The sequence below is a fragment of the Oncorhynchus gorbuscha genome, unplaced genomic scaffold, assembly GCF_021184085.1.
Source record: "Oncorhynchus gorbuscha isolate QuinsamMale2020 ecotype Even-year unplaced genomic scaffold, OgorEven_v1.0 Un_scaffold_8:::fragment_8:::debris, whole genome shotgun sequence".
In the NCBI taxonomy this organism is placed as follows: domain Eukaryota; kingdom Metazoa; phylum Chordata; class Actinopteri; order Salmoniformes; family Salmonidae; genus Oncorhynchus; species Oncorhynchus gorbuscha.
The window spans coordinates 229,796-250,000 of record NW_025745590.1 but is presented as its reverse complement, the minus strand read 5'-3'; the positions used below and the strand labels follow the sequence as shown (position 1 = coordinate 250,000).

At 43.2% G+C, this 20,205-nt stretch overlaps 1 protein-coding gene across 1 annotated transcript; it reads left to right on the top strand.

Annotated features, from left to right (window-relative positions):
* Positions 1-3,396: 3,396 nt before the first annotated feature.
* On the top strand, positions 3,397-19,679 carry LOC124019352 (protein EFR3 homolog B; the record flags this gene model as incomplete). Its single annotated transcript, XM_046334672.1, has 18 exons — positions 3,397-3,546; positions 7,499-7,633; positions 8,090-8,168; positions 8,480-8,615; positions 8,890-9,051; positions 9,249-9,360; positions 9,437-9,491; positions 9,628-9,800; positions 10,146-10,221; positions 10,344-10,505; positions 10,779-10,910; positions 11,003-11,070; positions 16,095-16,222; positions 16,562-16,653; positions 16,731-16,779; positions 16,948-17,054; positions 17,228-17,277; positions 18,062-19,679. Coding segments are annotated over 18 exons (1,972 nt in total), but the record flags the coding sequence as incomplete, so codon positions are not given.
* Positions 19,680-20,205: the final 526 nt, after the last annotated feature.

Genomic DNA, 20,205 nt, shown 5'->3' with positions numbered 1-20,205 from the left:
TTGTCTACGTAGAGGTGGTTATCACCACGCAGCCAAAATAGCAGTAAGCGTGCCATATGATGAGAACCCCCCGTGAATAAATCGCAGTTAAATAAATCACAGCTTAGAGCTCACGGAATCAGTAGGATATTAAACAAACACTCAAACAGGCTAGTTTCTGTAGATATACCATACCAGTCAATAGTTTGGACACACCTACTCATTCCAGGATTTTTCTTTATTTTTACTATTTTCTACATTGTAGCATAATAGTGAAGAAATCAAAACTATGAAATAACAATCATGGAATCATGTAGCAACCAAAAAAGTGTTAAACAAATCAAATATATTTTAGATTCTTCAAAGTAGCCACCCTTTGCCTTTTTTGACAGCTTTGCACACTCAACCAGCTTCTTGAGGTAGTCACCTGGAATGCATTTCAATTAACAGGTGTGCCTTGTTAAAAGTTCATTTGTGGAATTTCTTTCCTCCTTAATGCATTTGAGCCAATCAGTTGTGTTGTGACATGGTAGGGGTGGTATACAGACAATAGCCCTATTTGGTAAAAGACCAATACATATGGCAAGAACAGCTCAAATAAGCAAAGAGAAACGACAGTCCATCATTACTTTAAGACATGAAGGTCAGTCAATACGGAAAATGTCAAGAACTTTGAACGTTTCTTCAAGTGCAGCTGCAAAAACCATCAAGCGCTATGATGAAACTGGCTCTCATGAGGACCACCACAGGAAAGGAAGACCCAGAGTTACCTCTGCTGCAGAGGATAAATTCATTATAGTTACCAGCCTCAGAAATTGCAGCCCAAATAAATGCTTTACAGGGTTCAAGTCAGACATCTCAACATCAACTGTTCAGAGGAGACTGCATGAGTCAGGCCTTCATGGTTGAATTGCTGTGAAGAAACCACTAGTAAAGGACAGAAATAAGGAGACACTTGCTTGGGCCAAGAAACACAAGCAATGGACATTAGACCGGTCGAAATCTGTCCTTTGGTCTGATGAGTCCAAATTTGAGATGTTAAGTTCCAACCGCCGTGTCTTTGTGAGACACAGAGTAGGTAAACGGATGATCTCTGCATGTGTGGTTCCCACCGTGAAGCATGGAGGAGGTGGTGTGGGGGTGCTTTGCTGGTGACACTGTCTGTGATTTATTTAGAATTCAAGGCACACTTAACCAGCATGGCTCCAAAGCATTCTGCAGCAATAGGACATCTCATCTGGTTTGCGCTTAGTGGGACTATCATTTGTTTTTCAACAGGACAATAACCCAACACACCTCCAGGCTGTGTAAGGGCTATTTGACCAAGAAGGAGAGTGATAATGTGCTGCATCAGATGACCTAGCTTCCACAAATACTTGATCTCAACCTAATTGAGATGGTTTGGGATGAGTTGGGCTGCATAGTGAAGGAAAAGCAGCTCAGTGCTCAGAATATGTGGAAAAGCATTCTAGGTGAGGCTGGTTGAGAGAATGGCAAACGTGTGCAATGCTGTCAAGGCAAAGGGTGGCTACTATGAAGAATCCAACATCTAAAATATATATATTTTTGGTTACTACATGATTCCCATATGTGTTGTTTCATAGTTTTGATATCTTCACTATTATTCTACTATGTAGAAAATAGTCAAAATAAAGAAAAACCCTTGAATGAGTAGATGTGTCCAAACTTTTGACTGCTACTGTGTGGTGAAGAATCCAACATCTAAAATATATATATTTTTGGTTACTACATGATTCCCATATGTGTTGTGTTTTGTGTGTGTGTGAATGTGTGTGTCCAAACTTTTGACTGCTACTGTGTTGTGTGTGTGTGTGTGTGTGTGTGTGTGTGTGTGTGTGTGTGTGTGTGTGTGGGACAAAAATAAAACTCAACATGTAAAGTGTTGAGCCCATCTTTAATGAGCTGAAATAAAGATTGCAGAAATTTTCCAGATGCACAAAAAGCTAATTTCTCTTAAGTATTGTTCACAAATTTGTTTACATCCCTGTTAGTGAGCATTTATCCGTTGCCAAGATAGTCCATCCACCTGATCGGTGTGGCGTATAAAGAAGCAGAATAGCATTATCATTACACAGGTGCCCCTTGTGCTGGGGACAATAAAAGATGAGTCTTAAATGTGCAGTTTTGTCACAACACAATGCCACAGATGCCTACATTTTGAGGGAACGCCCAATTGGCATGCTAACTACAGGAATGTCCACCAGAGCTGTTGCTAGAGAATTTTATGTTAATTTCTCTACCATAAGCCAAAAAATATGGTAGTACGTGCAATCGGCCTCACAACCACAGACCACATGTAACCACACCAGCCCAGGACCTCCACATCTGGCTTCTTCACCTGCAGGATGATCCGAGACCAACCACCCCGGACAGCTGATGAAACTGTGGATTATTTCGGTCTGTAATAAAGCCCTTTTGTGGGTAAAAATGAATTCTGATTGGCTGGGTCTGCTCCCCAGTTGGTGGACCTGGTTCTCAAGTGCCCACCCACCCATGGCTTCTTAGACTGATGGACTGTGCCATCCCCACAGCCTCCACAATGGATCAGTCCGCTCAGACATGCACGAATCAGACAGGTTTCTTGTACATTGTGATGATGATGATTTATTATTATAACTTTTTGCTACTGCTCGATTAATGAGATCTCGGTCGACCAACAGCCTATCAACCAAACAATCGACCCGTCAGCCCTAGAGGAACTATTGTCATTCTAAAAACAGTTTGTTTACTTGCTAATTGAGGTGAAGAAAAATTACTTTGAGAAGCTCCACAACTGATTTAGTGGTGGTGAGTTAAGACAATCAGAAATACTATCAGACCTCCCCAAATGGGCACATTTATAGACTTACATTTGCGCACCGGCCAGGTTGCCTAGGCATACTTCTATATGTGTAATCGGGTGCTTGTCGTTACAGTATGAAAAAGTCCAACAACAAAAAAATGTGTGCACTCAATATTGTCAGTCGCTCTGGATAAGAACTTTCTCACAAGTGTAGCATAGGTTGTGAGCTCTGCAAACAACGTGTCCACTCCGACAATGAGAACAGTAAACTCCTCTTCTTCTTGGACCATGGCATCCCCGCGGCCTCCTCAATGGATTAGTCCACTGAGAAGGGCGGGAATCAGACCGGTGTCTCGTGTGCCATGAAAAACTGCTTGACTAAAGAAATCTCGGTTGACCAACAGCCTATCGACCGAACAATCGACCAGTCAACTAAATGGGATCAGCCCTATTGTAGATATTGATCTATGTACCTGTACTGTCTCATACTTGATTACTTTGTTACAAATCTTCCTGATGGGAGAGTGATTTTAAGATTAAATTATCCTCGATTAATATCAAGAGACTGACTAATTGGTTGATTCATTCATTTGTCCCCTTTCTCTTCTCTATAGGATCCGTATGGCTGGGATAAATGGTCTGCAGGGGGTTGTGAGGAAGACGGTGAATGATGACCTACAGTCTAACATCTGGGACCCCCAGCACATGGACAAGATCGTCCCCTCACTGCTCTTCAACCTGCAGAGTGGAGAGGGCACTGAGAGGTGAGGGGTCAATGTAAGGGGTTATCAAGAGGCTAGCGGTCAGGGGCAGGGTCATTAGTAACAGTTTCCTTGGTAGTTAATTATATTAGAAAACTAAGAAGAGGTTGTAGAGAATTGACCACCTGACAGGAAGACACATGTCTTTGTTCAAATAGCCCATCCATGTTGTGAACGAGGGGTTTGAAAGTCCAGGCCTACAAGGACTGGAGGGTGGAGTTGCTGTGGATGGGTCATTGTAGATGTGGGTGGGTGGTTGCGCAGGCCTGATAGTCCAGGTCAGGTGGTGTTTGTGTTGACACTGCCAGCCAGCTGTTATCCACTCATCTGTGATTGATGTCACTGACAGTCCAGTTAACCTCAAGGCCATGTCTTCAGCACTGCATCCAAGGACAAACAGAGTGAACGTGGGAGGGGGGGGGAGATGGAGGGATGAAGAGATTGGGAGGGAGAGGAATGGAGGAAGAGAAGATGAGAGTAGGTAATGATTGACTCAAAGTGATTAAGAAAGATGGAGACAAATAATTAAATGCATCTACAATACTGAGGGACCAAATGAGTCCTGGAGAGGAAAGAGGGGGCAATGTGGCAGAGATGCTGAGAGAGGGAGAGGGGGGTGGAGAGCCAGACTGCCTCTATCCAGTTTTTGGCAGGTCTCCACATGCACTGAATCACACTGACGCAAATAAATCAGAGAGAGAGAGAGAGAGAGAGAGAGAGTCCTATATTTATGTTGATTTATTTTCCCTTTTCACATCATAACAACACTGTATATAGACATAATATGACATTTGAAATGTCTTTATTCTTTTGGAACTTTTGTGAGTGTAATGTTTGCTGTTAAATTGTATTGTTTATTTCACTTTTGTTTATTATCTACTTCACTTGCCTTGGCAATGTTAACATATGTTTCCCATGCCAATAAAGCCCCTTAAATTGAAATTGAATTGAGAGAGCAAGAGAGAGAGCCTGAAAAAATGAAAGAATGAAAGATAGTCAGCAAAGGAAATATGGAGCAAACAGTTAACCTTGAAAGAGCCTAGGCCATCTCCTTCTGTTCCTTAGGCCTCAGTAGGTCAGTCAGTCCCCTGTCTGGTCCTGCTATGTCCTCCTATAACTCTCCTGCTGAACTCTCCATATTATTACTGGCCACAGACCACAACAGTAATACTGGGACTATGATACTGGCTAATGACTATCATTACTGGCCACAGACAACAGCAGTAGTACTGGGACTATGATACTGGCTAATAACTATCATTACTGGCCACAGACAACAGCAGTAGTACTGGTACTATGATACTGGCTAATAACTATTATTACTGGCCACAGACAACAACAGTAGTACTGGGACTATGATACTGGCTAATAACTATCATTACTGGCCACAGACAACAGCAGTAGTACTGGGACTATGATACTGGCTAATAACTATCATTACTGGCCACAGACAACAGCAGTAGTACTGGGACTATGATACTGGCTAATAACTATCATTACTGGCCACAGACAACAGCAGTAGTACTGGGACTATGATACTGGCTAATAACTATCATTACTGGCCACAGACAACAGCAGTAGTACTGGGACTATGATACTGGCTAATAACTACTATTACTGGCCACAGACTTCAGCAGTAATACCGGGACTGTGATACTGGCTAATAACTATCATTACTGGCCACAGACAACAGCAGTAGGTCTTAGAGCTTGGACTATAAACCAAAAAATGATCAATACCAACAGAACCGACCGTTTATCGCAGGCATTTTATTGATATCGATAATCACGATAAATACAATTGAATTGTATTTGTCACATGCACTGAATACAACAACTGTAGACTTTACCGTGAAATATTTACTCATGAGCCTTTTCCCAGCAATGCAGTTATTTTTACAAATTAATCAAAAGAAAATAGAAACACAATAACGAGGCTATATACAAGGAGTACCGGCACTGAGCGGGTGATTGAGGTAATATGTAGGTTTGGTTAGGTGATTGATTGATTGATGTCCATGTAGGTAGGGGGTGAAAAGCAGAACGTCTGGGTAGCCATTTAGCAGTCTCATGGCTTCTGGCGCTAGCAGAGAGAATAGACTGACTTGGGTGGCTGGAGTCTTTTACCATTTTTAGGGCCTTCCTCTGGCACAGCCTGGTATAGAGGGCCTGGATAGCAGGGTGCTTGGCCCCAGTGATGTACTGGGCCGTACGCACTACCCTCTGTAGCGCCTTGCGGTCAAATACTGAGCAGTTGCCATACCAAGCGGTGGTGCAGCCAGTCAAGATGCTCTCAGTGGTGCAGCTGTAGAACTTTATGAGGATCTGATGACCCAAACCTTCTCCGCCTCCAGAAGGGGAAGAGGCGTTGTCGTGCTCTCTTCACGACGGTGTATTTGCACCATCAATACGTCTTTAGTGATTTGGACACCGAGGAACATGAAGCTCTTGACCGTCTCCACTACAGCTCGGTGGATGTGTATGGGGGTGTGCTCAGCCCTCCAGTTTCTGTGGTGGTCCTTTTGACCTGAAGGGACAGAGCAGTGTGAAGCGCACTAGCGATTGTCATCTGTGTAGCCTTTATTAGAGGACTGTGACGTTAGAAAGGAAAGAAGTCTGCTCATATGGACTATTGCTAACAGGACAATTGAAAGCACATCATTCAAAGTATCCAGTAGTAGTAGTTTTAAGGGTGATATAACAAAGTTACCGGTGCACATTTCATGTTATACATTTATCGTTCAATTTATCAGTATCGTAAAAATTCTGTCAGTTTATTGTGATATCTTTTTTTTGTCCTTATTGGCCAACTCTAGTAGGACTGCAGGGGCTAGCACACTAGCTAATTAACTCCTACAATGTGGTTATGTCTTCCTTTGATTATGTAATTCAAAGGGCATTCAAACTAGAACTCTTCATTTATTGTAAGGCTGGAAAATAGGTCTCCCACAAGAAAGAGATTGTCCTCTCAGTGGACCTGCAGAATGAATAAATAAATACAGGTAAACGTGAGGACATAGAGACATTTATCTCGTCCCTCACTGATTGTTTTTAACTTGTTGTTAAGGAAATGCTAGGCTTATTGAAAGGTCGCTGATACCAATCTGCTGGGCACCTTCTCTTGGTGTATCCATTGTTTCATTAATAGCGAGGAACATATCATTTCTTTTCTCTACCTTCATACAGCATTACCCACATATTGAATAGATGAAAATGCTGCTATCCATGTGTTGTGGCACATTTTGTTTTGTTTTGAATCATTTCCAAGTGTATGTTTATCTAATATTTTCTGGGGCGTTTTCAGTAAGAGCATGGCTGCTAATGAGAGTTCTACAGAGACGGGACCCATACAGAGACGGGAAGTCCCATGACCTCTTCTTCAGTGGTGCTGGTGGTGGGGGGGCGAGAAGAAAGGCGTATGTGGTTAATAAATGATGTTATTGGAGGACCACCTGATGCCAGGTGTGGTAGAGAGTAGAACAGAGAAGACTTCCGCTCAGCTGAGAATGCTTTAACTATGTATAAGACAGAAAAGCCTGGGCCCGAGAGAGAGGGAGAAGAGGGCTTGCATGCACATTTTACAAACATTCTGTTGCACATACACACAAGCACATTAACACTTTATGCTCACACACACTCTCGCTCTCTTTCACATTCAAGTGTACACGCATACACGATAACCATTTGTGCAGTCACCACAAACACACCACAACAGAGAGGGAGAAGTGCCTCAGGCAGGTATACACCAGCAAGGACACATCACCCTTGTTTGTGATTTTTATGTGTGTCGAAAGCGTGCGTTTATGTGTGTTTTCGTTGACTCAAATATGTTTCTGCTCCTCTTTTACTCCTTCACTCCCTACCTCCTCTCTCCCTCTCTCCGTCATTCGTCCTTCACCCTCGGTCTCTCTCTCACCTTTCTGTCACCCTCCATTCCTCTCTCTCGGTCTCTTCAGCCGCTCCCCCTCTCCCCTGCAGGCGTCGGAGAAAGAGAAGGAGAGTCCGGCAGAGCTGACGGAGCGCTGCTTCAGAGAGCTGCTGGGACGGGCTGCCTACGGCAACATCAAGAACGCTGTCACACCAGTACTCATGTAAGACTTGGTCCCCTCTGTTTTAGTGGACTAGGGCTGTGGACCAGGGCTGTGGTCTAGTGCTGCGCGTTGGTGGACTAGTGCTGCGCGTTGGTGGACTAGTGCTGCGCGTTGGTGGACTAGTGCTGTCTATTAGTTCTGCATTAGTGGACTAGTGTTGTGGATTAGTTCTGTATTAGTGGACTAGTGTTGTGGATTAGTTCTGTATTAGTGGACTAGTGCTGTGGATTAGTTCTGTATTAGTGGACTAGTGCTGTGTATTAGTGGATTAGTTATGTGTATTAGTGGATTAGTGGACTAGTGCTGTGTATTGTGACTAAGATATGCAACATGGTTCTGTGGGGAATGTTCTGTATCAGCAAGTTCTCTCTCTGTCTTCCTCTTGTCTGTACTTTGTAACTTTCACGTTTACACTTTCTGTCTCTTCTGTCTCTCACACTCATTCTCTCACTCCAGGCACTTAGATAACCACTCTCTGTGGGAGGGGAAGACCTTTGCAGTCCGCTGCTTTAAGATCATCATGTACTCTATCCAGGTGAGTCACCTCTACTCCCTCTATTCCTCTCTCTCCGTTCCTCCCTCCCTCCCTCCCTCTCTGGCAGCTGTTACCTGGGGAAGTCAGTCAACCTAAAGTGCTTTTTGTATATCCTCCCCCGTCTCTCAGAACAACCTCCTACTTTCACCCCAATTCAACTGAAATCCTAGTTACTTCTCACTCCTACTCTCTGTGTTTCTTTGATGTACGGCTGTTTTTATATTGACCCAATAGTGGTTTGAAATTAATTCTCTCTCTTGCTCTTTTGCCCTGTTTCGCTCTTTCTCGCTCCCTCTCTCCTCCTCCTCCAGTCGCAGCACTCTCACCTGGTCATCCAGCAGCTGCTAGGTCACCTGGATGCCAACAGTAAGAATTCAGCCACAGTGCGTGCTGGGATAGTGGAAGTCCTCCTGGAGGCTGCAGCCATTGCTTCCAGCGGCTCTGTAGGTGGGTAGAAAGAAGTCTGCCACACACACACACCTTGTCCTGGCTTGCCTGTCCAGATCACATTTTCTTCACACTTTCTTCATTCAGTATTATAATCTCTCTACCAGAGAGAGGTGTGTTATCATAGACACTTTCAATCTACTGAAGTAGGGGTTCTTTCTCTAATGACGTGTGTGTGTGTGTGTGTGTGTGTGTGTGTGTGTGTGTGTGTGTGTGTGTGTGTGTGTGTGTGTGTGTGTGTGTGTGTGTGTGTGTGTGTGTGTGTGTGTGTCAGGCCCCACTGTGTTGGAGGTGTTTAACACTCTGCTAAGGCAGCTGCGTCTCAGTGTGGACTACGAGCTGACCGGCTCCTACGACGCCAGCGGAAACATTGGCATCAAGATCATCAAAACACATGAGGAGAGACAGCTACAGGAAGCCGTCATCAGGACTATTGGTCAGTGTGTGTGTGTGTTCTTTAAGGAGAGACTGGCTGCAAATCTAGTGTGTGTGTGGACAATCACACACACCAGCTCTCTCCACCTTCCTCACTCTGATATAGTCCCAAAATGTTTTGCATGTCAGCAGTCAAGTTTTCAAGATCTATAACTACCAAAATATTGACTTTCATTTGAACTGTTTGTATCTCTCCAGGGTCGTTTGCGAACACCCTCCCTACATACCAGCGCTCCGAGGTCATGCTCTTCATCATGGGCAAGATTCCTGTACCAGGGGTACACCCCGCACTCACAAACGCAGGCTCAGGGTGAGGACACACACGCACTCACACGCACTCACACGCACATTCTCACACTTTCCTGACAACTTTTTTTTATTTGAAGGGGTTGTGAAGGAACCAGGATGATCCAGATCATGCTGCTGAAGTCACTGGTTCAGGTGAGACATTAACATTAGAGACTTCTCAGTAGTCACCAAACTCTGTGTGCAGGTTTCTGTCAACTGGCCCACATCAATCTTCCTCTTTCTTTCTTAAAATCTTTCTTCCTCCACGCTCTCTCCTCCCTCTCCCCAGGTGACGACAGGGTTCCAGACCACCAACATGCTGACGGCGCTGCCCAACTCATTCCTGGAGCCGCTGCTGTCCTTCTCTCTGATGGAGGACCCGGAGGTCAGACTGCTGGTGCTCACCATCCTCCTCAGTGTTATAGACAGACACGACAACACACCCAAGTTCTCCAGCATCAGGTCAGAACACTCCTTAGGTCTAGCTCTTTGTGTGACTCTCACTTTTTCTCTCATTCGCTTCCCCCCAAACTGTCTGTATTTCTGCCCCTCAGACATACCTACTCTCTATCACTCTGTCCTTCTCTCTATCCCTCTCCTTATCTTTCACTGTCAGGCTTTTGTCTCCCCTGTCAGGCTTATTGTCATCCCTTCAGTCTCTGTCACTATCATTCTTTCCTCAGGCTTGCACTTGTCATTTTGAGGCATCTTGTCTTTTGACCTGTCCTTACAGAAGCACTGCGCTATGCTTTCACTCTCTCTGTATCTGTCCATATAATAATGCTAGTCTCCTGTCTCCTCCTACAGCATTATATCAGATATCTCTGTTCTCAAACTGAAAGTGGATAAGTGCTCCCGACAGGACAACCTTTTCATGAAAAAGGTAAACCTCTATCACCAGCTTGCTCTCTCTATCACAATCTCAACTTCCTCACTCTCTCTCTCTCCCTCTCTCCATCTGCCACCCCCTCCTGCCTCACTTTCCTCTCTTTCTCTATTACCCAGCATGCACAGCAGTTGTACCGCCACATCTACTTGGCGTGTAAGGAGCAGAGCAGTGGTCCACAGCACTTTGAGACGCTCTACACCCTGCTGGCCCTCATCAGCATGGAACTGGCAAACGAAGAGGTGGTGGTTGACCTCATCAGACTGGCCCTGGCCCTGCAGGTACACACACACACACACATACTCGTAACTACACATACTCGTAACTACACACACACACACACACACACACACACACACACACACACACACACACACACACACACACACACACACACACACACACACACACACACACACACACACACACACACACACACACACACACACACACACACACACACACACACACACATATATATATAACTACACACACATACTCATTTAAGTCTCCCAGAACCAAGGTGATCAGTGTCATCTCTCTCTTTCCTGTAGGAGTTGGCTCAAACCAACGAGGAGTCTCTGTCAGTCTATAACCGCTGTGCTGTCCATGCCCTCTCTGCTGCCTACCTCAACCTCATCTGTCAACTCACCACCGTCCCCACCTTCTGTCAGCACATACACGAGGTACCTGTGTGCATCAGACCACTCTCTGCCTGCAATGTGCAGATGTAGGACTCCTCTAATGAATGACTTGTGTGTCGCTCACTCCCTCCCAGGTGATTGAGATGAGACAGAAGGAGGTACCCTTCCTTCTCCCTGAGGACATCTTCATAGAAAACCCCAAGTAGGTTTACATCACTTTGGTATTTGTTAAGATTGGTATAGGTAAAGCTGTGTTTCCCCTAGGTTTTTTGACAGCAGTGGTGACAAGAGTAGTGGGGGGAGGGGGTAATAGCATTTGCACAATGACATGCTAGCTTTTCCCACAGACTTCCAGTCATTGGGCCAATGACAATCCAATTAAAACGCTTCTCGGCAGAAATATGTAATAATATATATATATATATATATATTCAAAAGTTTGGACACACCTACTCATTCCAGGGTTTTTCTTTATTTTTACTATTTTCTACATTGTAGAATAATAGTGAAGACATCAACACTATGAAATAACACATATGGGATCATGTAGTAACCAAATAAGTGTTAAACAAATCTGAGAGAATGCCAAGAGTGTGCATAAGGCCCTAATCTATGGATTTCATATGACTGGGCAGGGGCGCTGCCATGGGTGAGCCTGGGAGGGCATAGGCCCACCCACTGGGGAGCATAGCCCAGCCAATTAGAATACGTTTTTCCCCAGAAAAAGAAAAAGTCCTCAATTTCATCAGCTGTCCGGGTGGTTGGTCTCAGATCATCCCGCAGGTGAAGAAGCCAGATGTGGAGGTCCTGGGCTGGTGTGGTTACACGTGGTCTACGGTTGTGAGGCCAGTTGCACGTACTGACAAATTCTCTAAAATGACATTTGAGGCAGCTTATGGTAGGGAAATTAACATTACATTCTTTGGCAACAGCTCTGGTGGACATCTGTGGCATTGTGTTGTTTGACAAAACTGCACATTTTTAGAGTGGCCTTTTATTGTCCTCAGCACAAGGTGCACCTGTGTAATTATCATGCCTTTTAATCAGCTTCTTCATATGCCACACCTGTCAGGTTGATGGATTGTCTTGGCAAAGGAGAAATGCTCAATAACAGGGATGTAAACAAATTTGTGCACAAAATCTGAGAGAAATAAGCTTTTTTTTGCATATGGAACATTTCTGGGATCTTTTATTTTCAGCTCATGAAACATGGGACCAGCACATGTTGTGTTTATATTTTTGTATATGTCGATATGGTTTGTTCTACTACGAGTGCCTCTTGCGTCCCTTCGATATTTTAAGTAGAAATGTTTCCCCAATATTGCACCCTGTGTAACTATAACCCACTTAAACCCACAATTTCTCCCTAGTTTTCACCATCATTGTCAAGCCCTAGTTATTTTCAAATCAAATTGTATATTTCACATACACCAAAAATCAACAGTTAGAACTTAACGTGAATTGCTTACTTACAAGCCCTTAACCAACAATGCAGTTTTAAGAAAATAGGAGTTAAGAAAAATACTTAAAGTTTTAAAAAGTAACACCATAAAATAACCATAACGAGGCTTTAAACGGGGTACCGATTTAATGTGCAGTGGTACAGGTTAGTTGAGATAATATGTACATGTAAGTAGGGTACAAGTGACTGCATACATAATAAACAGCGAGTAGCTGCAGTGTAAAAAAAAAAAAAAAAAAACAATTGTGTGGGGGCCAGTGCAAACATTTACATTTACATTTAAGTCATTTAGCAGACGCTCTTATCCAGAGCGACTTACAAATTGGTGCATTCACCTTATGACATCCAGTGGGACAGTCACTTAACAATAGTAGTTTGGGTAGTCAGTTGATTTACTGTTCAGCAGTCTTATCTGAGGCCTTTTGGAACTGGTCTTGGCGCCCCGGTACCACCTGCCGTGCGGTAGCAGAGTGAACAGTCTATGACTTGGGTGGCTGGAGTCTTTGACAATTATTTGGTGCCTTCCTCTGACACTGCCTAGTGTAAAGGTCCTGGATGGCAGGAAGCTTGGACCCAGTGATGTACTGGGCCGTACGCATTACCCTCTGTAACACCTTACGGATGCCAAGCAGTGATGTAACTGGTTAGGATGCTCTCGATGGTGCAACTGTAGAACATTTTGAGGATCTGGGGACCCATGCCAAATCTTTTCAGTCTCCTGAGGGGGAATAGGCGTTGTCGCGCCCTCTTCACGACTGTCTTGGTGTGTTTGGACCATCGTAGTTTGTTGGTGATGTGGACACCAAGGAACTTGAAGCTCTCGATCTGCTCCACTCCGGCCCCGTCGATGTGAATGGGGGCGTGTTCGGTCCTCCTTTTCCTGTTATCTACGATCAGCTCCTTTTTCTTGCTCACGTTTGTTGTGTTGACAGTCATTTCTGAAGTGTATTATTTATTTTGTGTGATTAGTGATTCATTTGTGTCTACAGTGCCTTCAGAAAGTATTCACACCCTACAACTTCACCCACATTTTGTTACAGCCTGAATTTTGAATGGATTTAATTGCAATTTTGTATCACTGGCATACACACAACACCCCACCCCAAAGTGGAATATGTTTTTAGAAATGTTTACAAATTAATAAAAATGTGAAGCTGAAATGTTCTTAGTCAAGTTTTCAACCCCTTTTGTTATGGCAAATCTGAAAGCAGACATTGAATATCCCTTTGAGTATGGTCAAGTTAATAATGACACTTTGGATGGTGTATCAATACACCCAGACTTTATGAAGATACAGGTGTCCTTCCTAACTCCGTTGCCTCATAGGAAGGAAACCACTCAGGCATTTCACCTCGAGGCAAATGGTGACTTTAAAATAGTTCCAGAGTTTAATGGTTGTGACAGGAGAAAACTGAGGATGGATCAACAATGTTGTAGTTACTCCACACTACCTAAATGACAGTGAAAATAAGGAAGCTAAGAAGAAAAATATCCCATATGCATTCTGTTTGCAAAAAGGCACTAAAGCAAAACTGCAGAAGATGTGGCAAAGTAATGGACTTAATTTCCTGAATACAAAGCGTAATGTTTGGGGCAAATTCAACACAACACCGAGTACTAGTCAAGCATGGTGGTGGACATCTAGGCAACATCCTAGAGGAAAACCTGGTTCAGTCTGCTTTCCAACAGACACTGGGAGACAAATTCACCTTTCAGCAGGACAATAACCTAGAACACAAGGCCAAATATACAATGGATTTGCTTACCAAGACAATATTGAACGTTCCTGAGTGGCCTAGTTAGTTTTGACTTAAATTGGCTTGAAAATCTATGGTGAGACTTGAAAATTGCTTTAGGAATTGTTTTAAGAAACTAATGTGCGAATATTGTACAATCCAGGTGTGCAAAGCTCTTAGACTTACCCAGAAGGAATTACAGCTGTAATCGCTGCCAAAGGTGCTTCTAAAAAGTATTGGGTGTGACTACTTATGTAGATTATATACATTTACATTTACATTTAAGTCATTTAGCAGACGCTCTTATCCAGAGCGTCTGCATTTCATTTTCAATAAATTAGTCAAAAAATGTATATGTTTCGACTTTGTAATTATGGGGTATTATGTGTAGATGGGTGAGAATGATTATGATTTGTGGAATAAGTCAAGGGGTATGAATACTTTCTGAAGGCACTGTATGATATTATATTATAGGTCTCAGTGGTAGTTCTAAGCGATTAACCGAAATGTTGGTTATTTTTATTTTTTTAAACAACTAATTGACCGACATTGGTTCAATTATTTAGAATTCCATTTTGTTCTTTTTTTTCTGCAAGCTTAATTCACACATTGCACAGTTTCTCTAGAGAGAAATCAGATCCAGCCTGAACTGTGCGATGGGAGTTTCCAACAGGCCAATATTCTACATAGTTCATCGCATAAAATGTGGTAATTAACTACAATGAGCATAATCTATTGTGCATCTACTTGTCTGGTCTGTGTTTCTTTTATGCCTCCTACGGAAGAAACAGAAGAATGCAAGATTTTGGGGAGATAGAGCAGCTGTTGCTCCCCGAGGTGTCTACCTGAAAATACATGATCATAAAAGTATGCCTTATTTACTTTGAAGAACTACTAAAATAATGATTTTGTCAGACAGCATGGACAACAGCTCTATAGAGATGAGATGAAGACTTGGAATGAAATAGTCATCACTTAAAACAAATGTAATATACACAACTGAAATATTTTCGTAAAGTAATGTGAATAAACGATGGTTAATTAGTGATAAGCAGTAATGGGCAGTCACTACCACCATGGGACTTTTATTCATTGTTTTATTCTGTGTTACAGCGTTCAAATCAATTTTGAATCGAACCGACCTCGAAGTTCACTAATCGCTCAGCACTCCTCAGTGAATAGGAGTATTTACATTTAGTCATTTGGGTTCTTGTTCTTCCCACAGCCCTCTTGTATTCTTTCCATTAGAAAGACATTTCACTTAAGATTCATGAAGCATTCAGCCACAGTCAACACAGCTTTTAACAGACCTTCCTTCCTTTTCGTGTCAACCCGAAAATCCTATTAGTGATGCATTTAAAGAGAGCTATTCTAAGTTCTGTGTGTGTGTGTGTGTGTGTGTCTGTGTCTGTGTGCTCTTTGCTGTTTGTCGCTCTGTGAACTTCCTCAAGGCTTTTGTGAACTCTACAGATGAAAGCAGTGCAGCTTATGGATGCAGGGTTACTTTCCTCCATATATTGCTTTCATACTTCATCTCCCCAGTCTTTTAAGATGTGGAGTAAATAAGATCTGGAGTAAATGGAGAAGTTTCCTCCCATTTATTCCTTCTCTGATCTTCCTTCTGTCTTTCCATGTCTTCTGTCACTGTCTGGTCCCCCTCTTCTTTCATCTCTCTTCTTCCCCATCTCTCTTACCGTTTGTCTTCGGTCTCTGCGCTCTCCGTCTCTTCTTTCATCTCTCTTCTTCCCCATCTCTCTCACCATTTTGTCTTCGGTCTCTGCGCTCTCCGTCTCTTCTTCCCCATCTCTTCTTCCCCATCTCTCTTACCATTTGTCTTCGGTCTCTGCGCTCTCCGTCTCTTCTTTCATCTCTCTTCTTCCCCATCTCTTCTTCCCCATCTCTTACCATTTGTCTTCGGTCTCTGCGCTCTCCGTCTCTTCTTCCCTCTTCCCCATCTCTTCTTCCCCATCTCTCTTACCATTTGTCTTCGGTCTCTGCGCTCTCCGTCTCTTCTTTCCCGTCTCCCAGGCTCCCTGCCTCTCTGGAGAAGTTGGAGGGGGATGTTCTGTTCCAGCAGTCTAAGATCACAGAAGTCTTGGGGGGCAGCGGCTACAACACAGACAGGCTGGCCACACCCTACATCCCTCAGTTCACAGGTAACACACACCTTTCAACATGCACGAGAACATGTGCTCAACTCTTACTAAGATCAGTAGCTTCAATAAGGATGGGTGATGAGGAGTAATCCAACTGAAATGGTTAACCTTTGGAACAGCAATGCACGCAGCCTGTGTTTTGATCTATGCCTGTAGAGTGAATGGAAATAGAAAAGAGGTGAATTGCACCTCTTCTACAACTGAGTTAATAGTGTGTACTGTACCTTCGTCACTGGGTGACCACTTTGTTGTTGATTGAATCCCAGATTGTCTCTTTAATCCCAAGCCATTGTACTCATCGTGGGTCATTTTTCAGCTAAATTGTTGTGTTCTCTCTAGATGAGGATCGTCTGTCCAAGAGGAAGAGCATTGGAGAGACCATCTCACTACAGGTGGAGGTGGAGTCAAGGAACAGCCCAGAGAAAGAGGAGGTAAGGAGAAACACAAACACATGCACACCAAAAATGTCCCCCGTCTCTTCTGTCCCTCACTCTCTCTCATTCTACAGAGGACTCCAGCAGAGGAGATCACATTTGAAACTCTGAAAAATGCCATTGGTAAGTACCCATCAGCACCATATCACTCATGAGTCATTTGGTCAGGCAGCAGGATATTGAGTTAGCTGACAGTAAAGTGTTCTATTGGACCATTATCAATCTGTCCCTCCAAGGACATTGTGATTGTATCAGCAGTACAACAATACCGAAGTGTGTGTGTCTCCTCAGTGGACAGTGTGGGGATGGAGGAGCAGGAGAGAGAGCGCAGGAGGCAGGTGGTGGAGAAGTTCCAGAAGGCTCCCTTCGAGGAGATAGCTGCCCACTGCGGTGCCAGGGTAAAAAAATATATATAATTCTACCCCCATGTTTAAAGAACCTAAATTCTGCCGTTGCATAATTTGAATATCACTGTTGAGTTTTTCAATCCATTATCTTACTGCTCTATTTTTTATTTTGTGGCTTCATTCTATTTCTGACTCTGATGCTCTTCTCTGCTTGTTCTTTACAGGCCACATTGCTGCAGAGCAAACTCAATCAGATCTTTGAGATCACAATCCGGTAAGAAACAAGAAGAAAAGAAAGAATAGTCCAAACAGAAGCTATGATGATGTAATTCCCACTTTAGAAGTGCTCAGAAACATCCACTCAGTACATTTCTTCAGTTATCATTCACCATTCAGTTCATTGTGTTCAGTTTACATTGTAGACATGATGAGTGTGTTTGTGTGGGTGGAGGGGGGATGGTGTTGCTCAGGAGCCAGATATTTAACAGAGGTTAGCGTTTATTGGCAGGGTCTCGCCCTGGAGGCAAAATTGAGCTGTTTCAAAATTGGCTATATCGTAAATGTGCTTTTTGGTCTTAATTGAAGGTTAGGGCTAAGTATTAGGGTTAGGTTTAAAGCTGGCACGGTGGCTGTGCCAGCTATTGAACACTACAGTGCAGCCTCTGGTAGACTACTCATCTGAATAAATGCTAACCTGCACATTTTTAACAGGCCAGGTTGGAGGGTACAATTATATCATAATGTTAGGTGCATTCTGAAGTTATTTTGGCTCTTGGTATGGGCACAAGTAGGCACACTATGACTTGAACAGCATAAATTGGAATGAATAGCTTCACCCCCTCCCCACCCACATAAACACATACATACTTCTCACCACTGTAATGTATGCCAGTCCACATGCCAAAAGAACAGAGGATTCCCGTAGGCACTTAGTATGATATAATTGTACCCTCCAATCTGTCCTGGTAAATATCTGGCACACTCTATGACTTGAGCAACATGATTTGGAATGTTTTAGAACACCTTCCCCATGTTCTCTCTCTCTCTGCCCTCCCCAGACCCCCTCCCAGCCCGTCTGGCACCATCTCATCAGGCTACGGCCAGACCCAGAGCCGCTCGGTGCCCGTCTACGAGATGAAGTTCCCTGACCTCTGTGTCTACTAGCCCTAAAGGTCAGGGGTCACCCTAGGAGGAGAGGGGAACAGGGGGTGTTGAGCTACAGCAGCCCTCGGTGTTAAAACAACTACAGACACTGTGACCTGCTCCCCATTCTCATTCTGTCAAGAGCTACCGACATGACTGACCATGTGTTTTTTGCACTGTGATCGCAGACTAAACAAAGACAAACAAAAAGGCAGCAGTGTGAGATATCGACCCTTCAGCCTTTGCTCGGCCCCTCACCCCCCCATCCTAAAAATTCCCATATGACTGTCACCGGCTTGGGGTAGACTGTAGCCAGAAAGACCGTGGAGAAGAACGATGGATGGATAGAACAGGGAGGAGAGAACATAGTGATCCCCAGTTTGAACCTTCTTTTCCCCCTGATTAACTTACTGCATGCCCACCACTCTAAACACCACCCTTGATCCCATTACTAGTGTCTAGTCGTTGTCCTAGTTTGTCCCTCACTGGATGCATTACTACTCAAAGTGCACCAACAACAAAATGGCTAATTGCCAAATGTAACAAAATCAAATGTTCTCATTAGTTTTATTGTATTGCAATTATTTAGTTTTTCAGTACTGGAAAGGGACAATGTTAAATACCTGACAATGGAAGCTGTAATGAAAAATGTATGGAATCTAGTGTTTTAGTTTTCAGTGGGATGACTACTTCTGAAACACTATCCCCACTCCCTGCTCAGACCATTCAGTTCTAAGTCAACGGTGCATTGTGTTTGCTTGGTGCTTTTCATATCTTTTTAAGTTTTTATTTGAAGTCTCTGGGGTGAGAACTCCAGAGTATTTTTTTGTGTCGCTGCGTGTTAGCCGGGTGTGCTTTTGATGCTGACCCAAATGATCTTAATTTTGTATTTTTTACCCCCTTGCTTTTTAAATGTTGTATATTGTAATCCATGATTTGACCGCAAAGGTTAAAGTGTGTGACGTGTGTGCTGTCCTCCGAAATGTGAGAGTGCCCTACAGATGACAGCAGAACTAGATTCAACCAGTCCAACCGTTCATAAAACCAGTCATAGCTTTCCCACTAAGGATCTGAAGAGTGTACAGTTATGTTTACATGCTCAAACACAAGCATATGGGTCGTTCCATCAATACGGTGCCTTTTGAGATGTGAAACTTCTGATTTCACCTCATTGTTGTAAAGAGTAAGATATACAAATAATACTGTATATAGTAAGTGCCTATTAAGTGGCAAATAAAGTAACAGGATTGACGATTTCATTTAAATCAGCCACAAATCCCATTACAAGGGAATTGTAAGCTTGTTGTGTGCAACAGGGAGGGGCAATTGCATGGATTTGTTAAAACATTTCTAGGCTGTCCATATGGGTCACAGGCTTGACGTGTTATGCTTGACCCACTCAGTTTTCACCACAAAACACCAGAAAATGGCCAAAAAGAGTGGAACCAGCTCACCTGCTCTGTTATTACGATTTGACTATTAGATGGTTAACATTTCTTGAAGTTTTTTTTTTTTTTCAAAGGAATAGTTTCACCATATTCAGTTCACATAACAGGGTTAACCATAACCATAACAGGGTTAACCATAACCATAACAGGGTTAACCATAACCATAACTGGGTTAACCATAACCATAACAGGGTTAACCATAACAGGGTTAACCATAACAGGGTTAACCATAACCATAACAGGGTTAACCATAACCATAACGGGGTTAACCATAAAATGAGGAACATGTTGTTGTTTTTTACCTTAAAATGAATCACTAATCACATGAAATAAATGATCATCTTCAGAAATGACTTTGTCAAAGCAACAAGGGCTTTGATGGTGAAAATTTGTGGGGTTAAGTATGTTAAAATCTTCCTGGAAGTCAGAGGGTGCAAGGAAGGACATGTCAAAATGCTGAATGTTGGCACTTTAGCAAGTCTTTATTCATATACAAAAATATGTATTTAGTTCTCCATATGGTCTATAATAAAGGGCACTTCTTTGACTATAACAGGCTTTTAAAATTTGAATATTGATGCACAATTTCAAAAGGTGCTCATTTTGTTGAA